The sequence below is a fragment of the Diadema antillarum genome, unplaced genomic scaffold (genome assembly GCF_040938485.1).
Source record: "Diadema antillarum isolate AM-2024a unplaced genomic scaffold, OU_Dant_1.0 seq00000602_RagTag, whole genome shotgun sequence".
In the NCBI taxonomy this organism is placed as follows: domain Eukaryota; kingdom Metazoa; phylum Echinodermata; class Echinoidea; order Diadematoida; family Diadematidae; genus Diadema; species Diadema antillarum.
Genome location: NW_027271530.1, coordinates 279440 through 291460, shown reverse-complemented (window position 1 = coordinate 291460; position 12021 = coordinate 279440). Strand labels below are relative to the sequence as shown.

The 12021-nt window shown below is 35.7% G+C and overlaps 1 protein-coding gene across 1 annotated transcript; it reads right to left on the bottom strand.

Moving 5' to 3' along the window:
• Positions 1–1504: 1504 nt before the first annotated feature.
• Positions 1505–10033, bottom strand: LOC139735837 (deoxynucleoside triphosphate triphosphohydrolase SAMHD1-like). Its single transcript, XM_071646586.1, has 6 exons — positions 9966–10033; positions 9260–9316; positions 7843–8035; positions 6606–6707; positions 5121–5225; positions 1505–2545 (listed from the first exon to the last, which is right to left on the bottom strand). Coding segments are annotated over exons 1-6 (588 nt in total). The 5' UTR covers positions 9968–10033; the 3' UTR covers positions 1505–2416.
• Positions 10034–12021: the final 1988 nt, after the last annotated feature.

The following is a 12021-nucleotide window of genomic DNA, read 5'->3' as shown; positions in this document are numbered from 1 at the left end:
TAACTACATGAATACACCTATATACAATATCCAAAAGTTATTCTGCAGAATCTCAAGAAATAAACGCAAATCTAAACGATCATCATTCCTTCGCATCCCAACACCTCTTTTAGTATGTTTTATGAGAGATAAATCAGGAATGTGAACGAGTTGAGAATCTATGTAAAATTCATTATGATTTTTAACATTGTTAGAACAAATATAACTTAATACTGAAAATCTTCGACGAATTTTACCCTGTTGTTTTCAATGACACCATCAAGCGTGATAATTGCAAACACAATATATTATAACAGAAGTTATATATATACATTATTATTATCATTATTATCATTATTATTATTATTATTATTATTATTATTATTATTATTATTAATCTTCCTTTCCAGATAGTGGATAGTGCTAATGCATTTTTTTTATCACTTCAGCTTTTTTTATGTTTATTTTTTTTCAGTAGTCCAAATTGGTGCATTCTGTAAAGGGAATGGCTAGTAACTAATCAGTGGGAATCATTGTGAATGCTGAAGGGATAGTTGTTCCAATCCTTGTGGGATTCATTTTAGAGTACATTATATTTCTATTGTTGTGTGAAAATTATTTGCTTCTCAATGGTCTCATATTCAAGTACTGTACAGTTAAATGGTTCCAGGCTAGCATGCCTGTACAGTGAGTACAGTGAGTTGAAATTTTTGAGAGAAAGTGAAAAATTAAATCAATGAATAAAATAGATTTCGTTCAAATAAAGGTTTAGGTCATTTCCGTTTAGTTCGAAGAGATCGTAGATCTAGCTGGAACCACAGTGCGTGCTTGACTTTATTACTTTGACCCCGCAAAAAGGCCAGGCTGGCAAGCTCTTCTGGTTGTGTAGCAGTTTTCCAACTGATTTGTATATTACTTAATAACTATGCTTCATTTCGATGAATTTGAAGAAATTTATTTAACAGGAGGAAAATATCGAAACGTATCAAATCATCCAAGAAAAAATACACTAAGTCACCGAAACTGGTCACTACAACAACATTTTCGTGTTGTACATCACCGAATTTTGTTCTCTCCAAACGGTGGTAGTCCACAAAATCCCCCAAAATATGTATTCTTTGAAACCCACTGTTGGCAACTATATATATATATTTTTTTTTTTCTGATGCATACGTTCTATTCTGTTAAAGGGAACTTATCTGTGACATACAGTCTTTCCACGAAAACCCTTAAAACAAGAGTTAAGAATTCAGGTAGGGTAAGTAGAGAGGAATAACAGCTGTGTCATCAAAAGTGGATTTAGCACCTTTCAAGAAGGAATGTATATGATTATAGATATGAATGTATTTGTATATTATAATTACATGAATATATTTGTATAGTATGATTACATGAATATATTTGTATATTATAAATATATATATATATATATATATATATATATATAAGATATACATGTATACAGCTGTAGTCATTATGGTATTAATATAAATACGGTTATAGATAAAGGTATAAAAATAGAAACATATACATTTAGAGAGGTTATTGTATTCATATTCAAAAAGATGTTTACAATACTATATAGCATTATTTGCACACGTTTGTTTCGCCTAAAATGCAACGACAGAAGTATCATACTGTACATATCAACGGCGAATCCCATTTTGAATACTTTATCTCAATCTCAGAAAAAAAAACCATCTTGATTAAATTTGTCTGTAATGCATTATCTTGCATTTCTGATGATATTGAATATGTAGCACAACTTTTTTTTTATAACATTTGCATAAAGCTGAAGTCCGAAAAGCTTGCAAAAAAAAAAATGAAGTGAATATCTTGCATTCTCAAAGTAACCGGCTGAATACCAACAAGTACGTGAAGAGAGCAGCTAAAGAAAAAACACATAAACACATGATGTAGCGTTAACGTTTGACGTCGGCTGAATGCGAGGGTAGGATATGATATTGTTGCAGTATGTAATAATAGACGCTGTAAAAGGATCACGGATGAGAAACTGATGGATGTAACTTTGGCAGAAAATGTCGAAGATTATCGGGCACCATTGCACGCATTCTGTATCTACTTGGTCTAAGGGTACATCAATGTAACATGAATGTGTTAATCTTACACGTGAGATGTTGTTGATACTGGACATCGCTTTTCGTTTTGACTACCAACCCAATGTTACTTTCTGGTATTAGTGCAAACTTCCCGGTTAACTTGTGTACGTGTATTGTTCATGCGTAGTTCCTTTCTATAATTCCGGTTCCTGCAACTCACCAACAATGGTCACACAAAACATCACGAAACAATGACACTGTGTTTGGTCAGTGTAAGAGGCTGTTTGAAGTAAATCTACATTGATGGCAAAAGCGATTTAATTGTGTTGGTTGGTGTCTTGTTCATATTCCTATCTTGTAGAGGATGTCCAGTTCAACTATTCAAAAAGTCTTGATTGAAGGTATTTGTCGTAATACGCTTCAGCCTCAACTAGATCCACGTTGATCACGTCTGTGTAGACTCGTACAATCACGTCTTCCAGTTGTTTGGGAACATCAGAGGGTATCTGAGGAAAAAAAAGAACACAAAAAAAAACAAGCAAACAATGTAATGAAGCGTGGAATATTGACCGTATAATGAAAAATAATGAAAATATCACTTTAAATACAAAGAAGGTAATAATTATGATCTAAGGAAAGCGGAAACAACAAAAAGGGCTATTGTTACCACTGAGGAAATGTAAAACTTTATTCAACTCATTTGAAATTTTTTATTTTTTTTATGTTTAAAAGTAAAATAAGATTTAACAGTAAGGTTATATTTTCAGCAGAATTTATTTCCTTCTGTAATTGTACTTACAAAGTATTTGCTACACGCCCATTACTTTATTTGCAGGTTCTTTTGTTTTTCTTCAGAATTGTAGTATCTGTCCTCTGTATCTTTTTCCCGAAACGCAATCTGCATTCGTCCCTACGTCAACCAAAGTTGCCTTTGTAGGTCTTATCATCTTTCTCCAGCATTATCACTTTTAGACCCTAATTCTGACAACTTGACAGTCATATTCTGTGTGACTGCCTATCTCTGTGACCGCCTACCTAAAAAACCCACAATAAGTGATATTCGCCTGCACTGTAGCAAAATATCTCTTTCTGGGCTGACCCACTAGAGCCATGTATGTTTGTCGAACGATACGTTAAGATTATTTTCTTTTCTTTTTCAAATTTTGCCTACTGTTTAAGTTTTGTGAAGTAAAGCAAATCAAAACTGAGTTGTTGTTTTTTTTTTTCTACACCGTATTTGTGACCCTGCACCACAAAAGCAACAAAAAGTCGCTAGACATGGGTTTTTAGTTAAGGGCAGATTGTGAAAGAGCAGACTCTTAGCTTTATAACTCGATTCAAATGGACTCCCCTAACCTACCTAAATACTGGAAAGAAAGCACACACTCTGAAAAGTGTGAACCGAGAAAAAAAGCTCTGAAGTACACGGCCTATTCAAACGCTTAATCTTTTTCATGTCATGCTAGCTGTGTCAAGAAAGGGACAAAACACAGGATGTTAACCACCGGAGCAACAACAATGGAGGAATTATTAAAGCTGAAATTGAGCATGTTTTTTCAACACATTCTGTCCGTGATTAATGCTAACTTTCAAAGCAGTAGCAGCGTCATCCTTTCAAAAGCTATTAGACTTGAAAGTGAAGAGTGTGCAAAGGATATCAAGACATGAAAAGTGGCCTCTAAGTCATACCTGATCATTCTAGTCATATCCAAGAAAGGGCTGTAGAAAAACTGCTAAAAACCCATCTTTTTTATTCATGTGAAGATCCAAAAGTGAAAATTATAAAATCAAGGGGTGCAACTTGTTCTTTGTTTTGTGATGCACGGTCACATTTGATGCACTGCTTTCTGTGCTGACCCACCAGGGCTATGTCAGTTTGTCGAACCATACGTTAAGACTATTTTCTTCTTCTTTTTTTTTTACCTACTGTCAAAGTTTGGTGAAATAAAGCAAACCAAAACTGTTTTTTTTTTACACCGCATTTGATGCACTGCTTTTACTGGTAAATCAAATGTTTCAGCCCAGCATTTTTGAGATATTACCATCTTAAAGAATTTTTTTTTTCATTTAAACTTTATTTTCTAATCCTTTCCTTTTGCAATTGTTTTTTCTTATATTTTAGAAAGACATATTTCCTAAAGGTTGTTTAAATTTAGCATCATATCAATGTTTAGAGCTTACTCATTTTATAAACTATGTAAGTATGTAGTGGCCTAATTCATTGGCTGTGATAAAAAACCGACAGGTGCATCGTAATTGAAAGATAAATGCAGTCGATTACTACAAACGTCACAGCCCGTCGATATACGTAAAGGTCGGTTTCCCCTCGTTAGGCACACAAAGTTATTGTAACTGAAGTAGGCCCCCCTGAATGTTAATAGGAACCGGCGCGCGGCGTGACATTGCAGTGTTCATGCTCAGATGCATTTTTGAGACAATAAAGCTGTGTGCCGGTCGTAGTGGAGGAATATATATATATATATATATTACACACTTACTTATTTGTTTCCATATTTTATTGATGTATTTTTTCTTTCTAATTGAATTTTTTCTTTTCTATTTGTATATTTGTCTTATTTATTACTATGTGAAATAGATACTAATTTTGATTGGCAGGCAATTAAACACGGAAGTGGTACCAAAATGTAAACTGCTTTGCAACCGGTCGTCTATGTAACATAGGGCCCATTTTGGGGATCGGAATGTCGTAAGTCTGTAGTTTTGCTTAGGTTTCCTTACACCAGGGCTTAAACCCTCTGATTCGTGAAGCCCGCTATACCAACAATACACTGTACTTACAACGTGAATCTTAATAGTGAAGCGTCATCTCACACTCATCCATGCGAATACTGCATCACATTCATCAACTCCAAATAAACTATGAAAGTATTTCTATTTGTGATAATTGGTGTACCTTTTTTAGAAATGCGAAAATATTTAATCGTATTTATTTGAACTCTTGTCTTTGCTTTATATTGTTTTCATCAGTGTGAAATGATATCAAAGTATTCTTCTATCCAGTGCTTACCTACTCACTTGCACGTGCTATGAATGAGCGTTTTGCGTATCTATCGAGTTTACCTTGTTCGGTGGCAGCAGTTTTGCCGTTTCCTCTCGATCTTTAGCGTAAAATGGAATGCTGAGAAACGGATTTGTATCTGCCTTGCTGTATGCAAACCTAAGTACCTGAAAAAAGAAAGTCATTGGGAAAACAACGGTTCTTAAGGAACAGTCATATTTAACAGGTTAGGCCCAATGTATTCTTTTTTGTTTTACACTTTGAATACGTTATTACAAATTTTATTATAAGTACTAGTTCTTTGTGTGTGTGGTTTTTTTTTTATTGAACATTTCATGCTCAAGGACCCAGCATGTACCAATGTCTCTCTGTAATGAAGACATTTATTTGCTTCTTTTGACAGCAGTAGCTAATTCCATAGAAAAGAGACAATTTCTTGGCCTATCCAATAATTCGTTAAATGGGACGTAAAGGAATTTGTCTGGCACAAACTCGTATTTAAATATTTCATTTTCTGTCCTTATGTTAGGCATCGAATCAGTATCAATTAGTATAACAAATAGAACAAAAAAGGAACATTTGAGGTATAACGAGATAATGTACTCTGAGTCTATTCTTAAAGAAAGATGCATGACACATTGTTATTTTCTAAGCTATATCTGTATGTAATGCTCACGGGTCCAAATACATAGATACCGGAGTAATTTATTCCCTTTAGAGGAACACCCAACCTCCGAGCCAAATCCGCTTAACCGTAGCCACTAATACCCGGAATTATGAACTTTTCATGTATTTGATAAACCCGTCAGATATTCAGATTAATGATACCCATTCCATTTTCTGAGAATATTACATGAACGAATACGTATTTTGTATTACGGGAATGATAAGTATAATGAATAAGTAGCTATTTTTCCAAAAATATTTTCAACGATAATTCTGGATTCAATTCTCTCCTATGTTTAACCACGGAGCTGGATCTGTCACAGCCTTGGTTTTCTTTATTTTTTTTATATAAAGACTCCTATAAGGCAGTCTTTTCTCAGAGGCCATGGTCAGGTATTTTCTAAACGTCTAATCCTTGAGCTAGTGCCAGTGATGCATTGAATTACATGGTATGCTTGCTTTAAAGTGTCATAACACGTCTGCATGAGTAAACTTTAGTTACACTAGAACAGTTTGTTTATACAGTGAAGATTATCAAATGAGACATTGCAGTTCTATGGCAACAGGCTCAAGTATGACTCCACGGATCGCAGTTTGTAATTAAGACGAAAACTAGTAAAATTTCTCGAATAAAAACTTACTAAAATTCAAACCACACAAAAAGAGACATGTTTACTTTAATGGATTATAATGGATATCAAACCATCTTTTGATATGGAGAATAAAATCAAATGAAAAAAAAAACAAAGACACAGTGAAAAAAAATGCGAAATAAATGTCTACTCCACAAAAGGGGATGTGTGCACGAATGTGACATATGGCCTAATTGTTCATGTTCAATGTGTATTTTACACATCGGAATAACTGTGAAAATCACATACCTCTACAAAGATGCGATTGCTCTGCCACACTCCACTGCGATTTGCGTTGTCATCCTGATTCGTCAGGTATTTCCTGATTTCTGCCGGATTTGTGGTACGGAGCTGAAGATACGTAAACGGTAAGTATGATTAATTTATAATACCAAAATAAAATTGGCAAGTTGTTCTTTTACACTTACATTTCTTGCAGTCAAACGATAGGGACTGGAAGCCGGGTGCACGTCACGAGACCGACACCCACGAGTCATACAGCCCAAGAGTCATACAGCTCACAAGTCATACAGCCCATGAGATATACAGCTCACGAGTCATACAGCCCATCAGTTCGACACTAAGCCAACAAGGTCCACGAGGCCGACACATTACGCGCCGTGTTGTATCTGTCGAACTCGTGAGCTGTTTTCACTTAGTGTCAGTCTCATGGGCCTTATTTGCCCAGTGTCGAACTCATGGGCTGTATAACTCGTGAGCTGTATGACTCATGGACCTGTTTTCAATGTCGAACTCGTGGGCTGTAGGCCCCTATGACTCGTGCGTGTCGGTCTACTGGGATGACCCCTTGAAGCCTATTCATTACTTGCTTTGCATATTCTCAAAAGCACAAAAGGGCAAAATGCGACAACATTATGTGTATGTTTCTTAATGCTTATTTAACGAGTCACCATACCAACTGTCATATTTTCACGCAATTAGAGATTGCACCAGTAATCTTCTCTTTTATGTTGCATATTTAGAAAATTAGTCATGAGTATATTAATATCTTGGTTTTTTTTTCAAATCTGACGTAAAAATCTGATGTGAAAATGAAAACGCTCAATCACAACTTGTTGAAATTGATTGCGTTGACCATAAGAGTCAATATTAGCGGTGCGGTGGTGCGATGGCGCGGTGCCACGGGGCAACTGAACGTAAAGCGTTATGTTGGGTCAGTAAATTTTCGAAAATTGTATCTTGTGCTTAAGCCATATCAGATACGATAAATTATATCTAGTATTAAGCCTAAATGTTTGTTTGTTTGTTTGTTTGTTTGCTTGCTTTTTTTTCGGAGAACTACATTTTCTTTCCAAAGACTTTACATGCCCGAACGGGCCACCGGAAAAAAAAATATCGAAGCCTCTGGTAATTATATTTGTTGACTGAGAACAATGTCATATTATATCACATGAAAATTCCAAACAAACCAACAACAACAACAACAACAACAACAACAACAACAACAACAAAATAACATCCATACCATGTTCTTGTCTTGAGTTATTTCTTTGATGCACAGGTAGAGCTCATGGGTGTGAATTCGACGGATGATGGCTTGGGCTTTTAACATGCCCGGTTCTTGGGATCTCGACTGCATGATATCTCGAACTATACCATCAGTCACTTGGCAAAATACGTCGTCGTCATCAACGCAGTTTGGAAGGTCGTATTTTTTTCTAAGAAAACAATAGTAACAATAAATGCTAAGAAATCAAAACACAAACAAATGTGACCCTGCACCACAAAACAACAAAAAGTCGCCAGACATGGATTTCTAGTTAAGGACAGATTCTAAAAGGGCAGACTCAAAGCTTTAAAATGATGTATAAATCAATAAAATGGACACTCCTAGCCTATCTAAATATTGAAAAGAAAGATCTCACTCTGGAAAGGTGCGAACAGAGAAAAGAGGCTCTGAAGTACAGGTTCTATCTGTCTATTCAAGCGTTTAATCTTTACCAAACTGTGCTAGCTGTGCGATGAATGGGACAAAAGAAAACAGGGTGTAAACCACTGGAGCAACAGCAATGAAGGGATTATCAAATTAATTAGACATTGAGCAAACATTATGTCCATGATTAATGCCAACTTTCAAAGCAGTAGTCTTATCCTTTCAAAAGTAATCAGACTTGAAAGTGAAGAGTTTGCAAAGGGTTATCAAGAAATAAAAAGAGGTCTCTAAAACATACCTGATCTTACTACTCTCCAAAAAAAGGTTGTAGAAAAAATACTGTAAGTGCACTTTTCCATTCAATTTATGATCCCAAACTCAAGAATAATGTAAAAGAAGAATAGCTCTTTCAGAAAATATGGAAAACTAAAAATTGACTTGGTTGACGCGTTTCACCTTTCTTGACTCCTCACGTGAAATCAAGGGGTGCGACTTTTTGTTCGTTTTGTGGTGCACGGTCACAATAGTAATGACAAGAAGAAGAAAAGAAACAAGAAAATAATTACTTCCAAACCAATTGCTAATGATGAGCAGTAATAATCTAGTGTACTCAGGTTGAAATCTTTACTAGCATCTACAGTCTACAATGTTTTTACTGTTCAGAAAACGTCATAAATGATGTTTTGTCATTGTGTCGGCAACGTATAAACTGTTGTCCACGAAATGTTACAACATGGCAATAATATAGGAGCGCATTCATATAATGTGTAAGGTAAGAACGTTAACTACAATGCCACACTGTTACCATGTAGGCCTATGTCGGAGTTTGCATCTGTCCCGTAATTAGGCCCAGAAAGAGCAGCCATAGAAAATTTGGACATACGTGGAGTTACATCACGATGAAACCGACCCTCTTGTGTTTTGAGTGCCGATATTAAAGAAACCCCGTATAGGAGTGTACACACTGACCAAAATCCCTGGTACGGAAAGGCTTCAACCTAGAACTTACCCGTTTTCATTCCAAAACGCGAGGTGTTTTCCTGCTTGCCGAAATGCATGCTTGAACCTGTTTGATATGATTTAATTTGATTTCATTCGATTTATTCGCAACATGTCATAATTATACATATACGACTGTATCATCACAACACATTCAATGCTAGATAACTTGACAACTTTCTACGAAAACAGTATACAAAGGAAAATACTGAGATTTTGATGTATGATAGTACAGGAGCAGTGACAGAAGCTAGAAAGGAGCACTCTTAGTATTTCTGTGCAGCGATTTTTTTTCCAAAATATTCATAACATAATGAAAAAAAAAACTACAAACTATGCCATGTCATTTGTTTCCACCCATCCAGACCCATCACAAAATAACCATGTAATATGGCGAGGGCATTCAAGTACCATACGACTGCATGGTAAGGATGGATAATGGTGCATACAGATGCATACTGAGATGAGAGTAAAAATGACTGAAATATATGTCACTGCATCTCATTGTTTATGATTAAGTTATTTGAATCATGATCAGCATTTGTTAAAAACAATAGACCCGGACGTTACATCCAGTATTGCATTGCATATAAGCGTTAAGTTGATGATTGAAAATCGCAGTGAACAAGAATTTGTTTCGATTGAGAAATGATTAGAGGAACTTACTTTTATTCATTTCATACTGACAGAAACCTGCAAGGATGAATCTAACTCACATAATTGACACGGCAGTCGCTGCTCTGTGTTGATATGCGGCGTAATGAAGGCGTCGCCTTGTAAGGAACATGTGATTGAGCTCGTTCGCAACCTGCCGAAACAAGTGCATGTGTGCGTTTGCCTTTGTGTGTATTTGTATTAACTACAAGTGAAAAAAATATATAGTCAACAATGTAATTCACATACAACGAATGCCTGAACCTTTGTGAAATTAGTACTACATTTCACAAGAAATTTGACATAACTTTCGTTCTATAGTAGTGTGACATTTTCTATGTCATAATTTATATCCAAGTTTACAAGCTGGTTCAGAAGGACAATGATGTGGAAAACATGTAGTCTCAGTAACAACATCTATTTGATGTGATCACTCTATCATTGATGTAACAGTGTCGCTGTCAATGTATTCCCGAAAAGAAATGCAAATAACATAATAATCATATCTAAATACAGTCATATTTGCCTATGCAGCAGCAATAAGGGAGACTTTATAACGAATGAACTCTATGAACTCTGTGTTCTTCTACGATTCATGTTCATGTCATTATGGTTAGGGCCTATCATCGCTCGTATACATGTATACGTATCAATACCATGTGCAATCATGTACTTCAGAAAGCTGAAGTATGTCTAAGCCATATACCGTTTTAGGTCAATTTTATACAGTCTCACTTTGCCCATTAGAAGAAAAGAATTACTTGTATATTACACTCAGGCTTATCAGTTTCCAATTCACTGAAAAAGGCATCATTAATGTAACGATCACGCATGTAATGGAACAATCATCTGACTGCAAGCCTCATATTCGGCAAAATCAACGGAAAACGTTGTTAACTAATTGAATACAACGCAATGAAATTTCAGTTTGTTAAACGGCCACGACAGGTCAACTGGGCTACAGACAAATTCATTCCTTGCTGTAGAATGATTTTTTTTTACTTTTTTTTTTGCTTTTGGTAACTGTATGAATTATTCCCTTTATAGAAACGAGTGAATTGCCTATCAAAATGGGGAGGGGGTTGCGGTAGTGAGTTTTTTTTTTTTTATACATGTGTTGACGAGCAAATTATAAACTGGCTGATTAAGGTTCTGTAAATGTAATGCCGTTATGGATAAAATGCATCATAGATACATACATTTCGTAACATTCCAGCAAGGCCCTCCCCCCCCCCCCTAAAAAAAGAGAGAAATGATAAATGAATGAATAGATAAGTACATAAATAAATGAATAGGGGAGAGCGGGGTGAGTTGGGACGCGGGTCAAGTGGGACACGTTCTCTGAATCAAAAACTGTTCAACCAATCAGCGATTGGCTAATATCTACAATAAGTCCCTAGCAACCATACATCACATTAAGAAAGCCATGCAGTTCGGCAAATTCTAAGTGTGCATAAATTGCTATTGAAAATTTTCCCCCAAATATGATTTTTTTTTAAAATCAGGTTAATTAACCTGTTGTCTTTGTATTCATGATTTCAAGGGCACAATTGAAGCTGGTGGTGAGCCTTATTGATATGCAACTAATATAACTTGTTTTTGACAAATGCCTGCATGGTTACTGAGCAGTTGTACATATCTATGTATATGCCATGTGAGGGACAGTTGGGACAACGTGTCCCATTTGTCCCTCATAATAGCATTACATGTAAAACAGTTCAGATTTTCAAACATGTTGTTCAAACTTGTTTTGTTGAAATAAAGATCATTTTAAAGCATGTTTGACTGTTTTCATTACCAATGTTTCATTACGCCTTCAAACTTTGACTTTTCCGACATGTTTATAGGATGTCACACTTTACCAACACCGTCCCATTTCTCCCTTGCCGTTGTCCCACTTTACCCACGGGTGGGTCAACTTCTCCCCCAAAATAAGGTTTTTTCTTTTCATTAACTGCAGAAAATTGAGAACAGTGCCTCCCTAAGTTTATAGCTCTTTATGTAACCTACCATATGAACCTTCATGCAAGCCCGCAAGGAAATGTAATCATCTCTTTTATAAAAAGATATCAGAAGAAAATCGGCGAACTTGAAATAATGTCCCACTTCTCCCCGCTC

Bases quoted from the DNA above. Each gene is read 5' to 3' on its own strand.
- LOC139735837 (XM_071646586.1), bottom strand. The intron at 8,036-9,259 runs GTAAGTTCTAGG...TTGTTTTCTTAG, and splicing joins GCGTTTTGGAATGAAAACGG to AAAAAAATACGACCTTCCAA. The intron at 5,226-6,605 runs GTATGTGATTTT...TTCTTTTTTCAG, and splicing joins GCAATCGCATCTTTGTAGAG to GTACTTAGGTTTGCATACAG.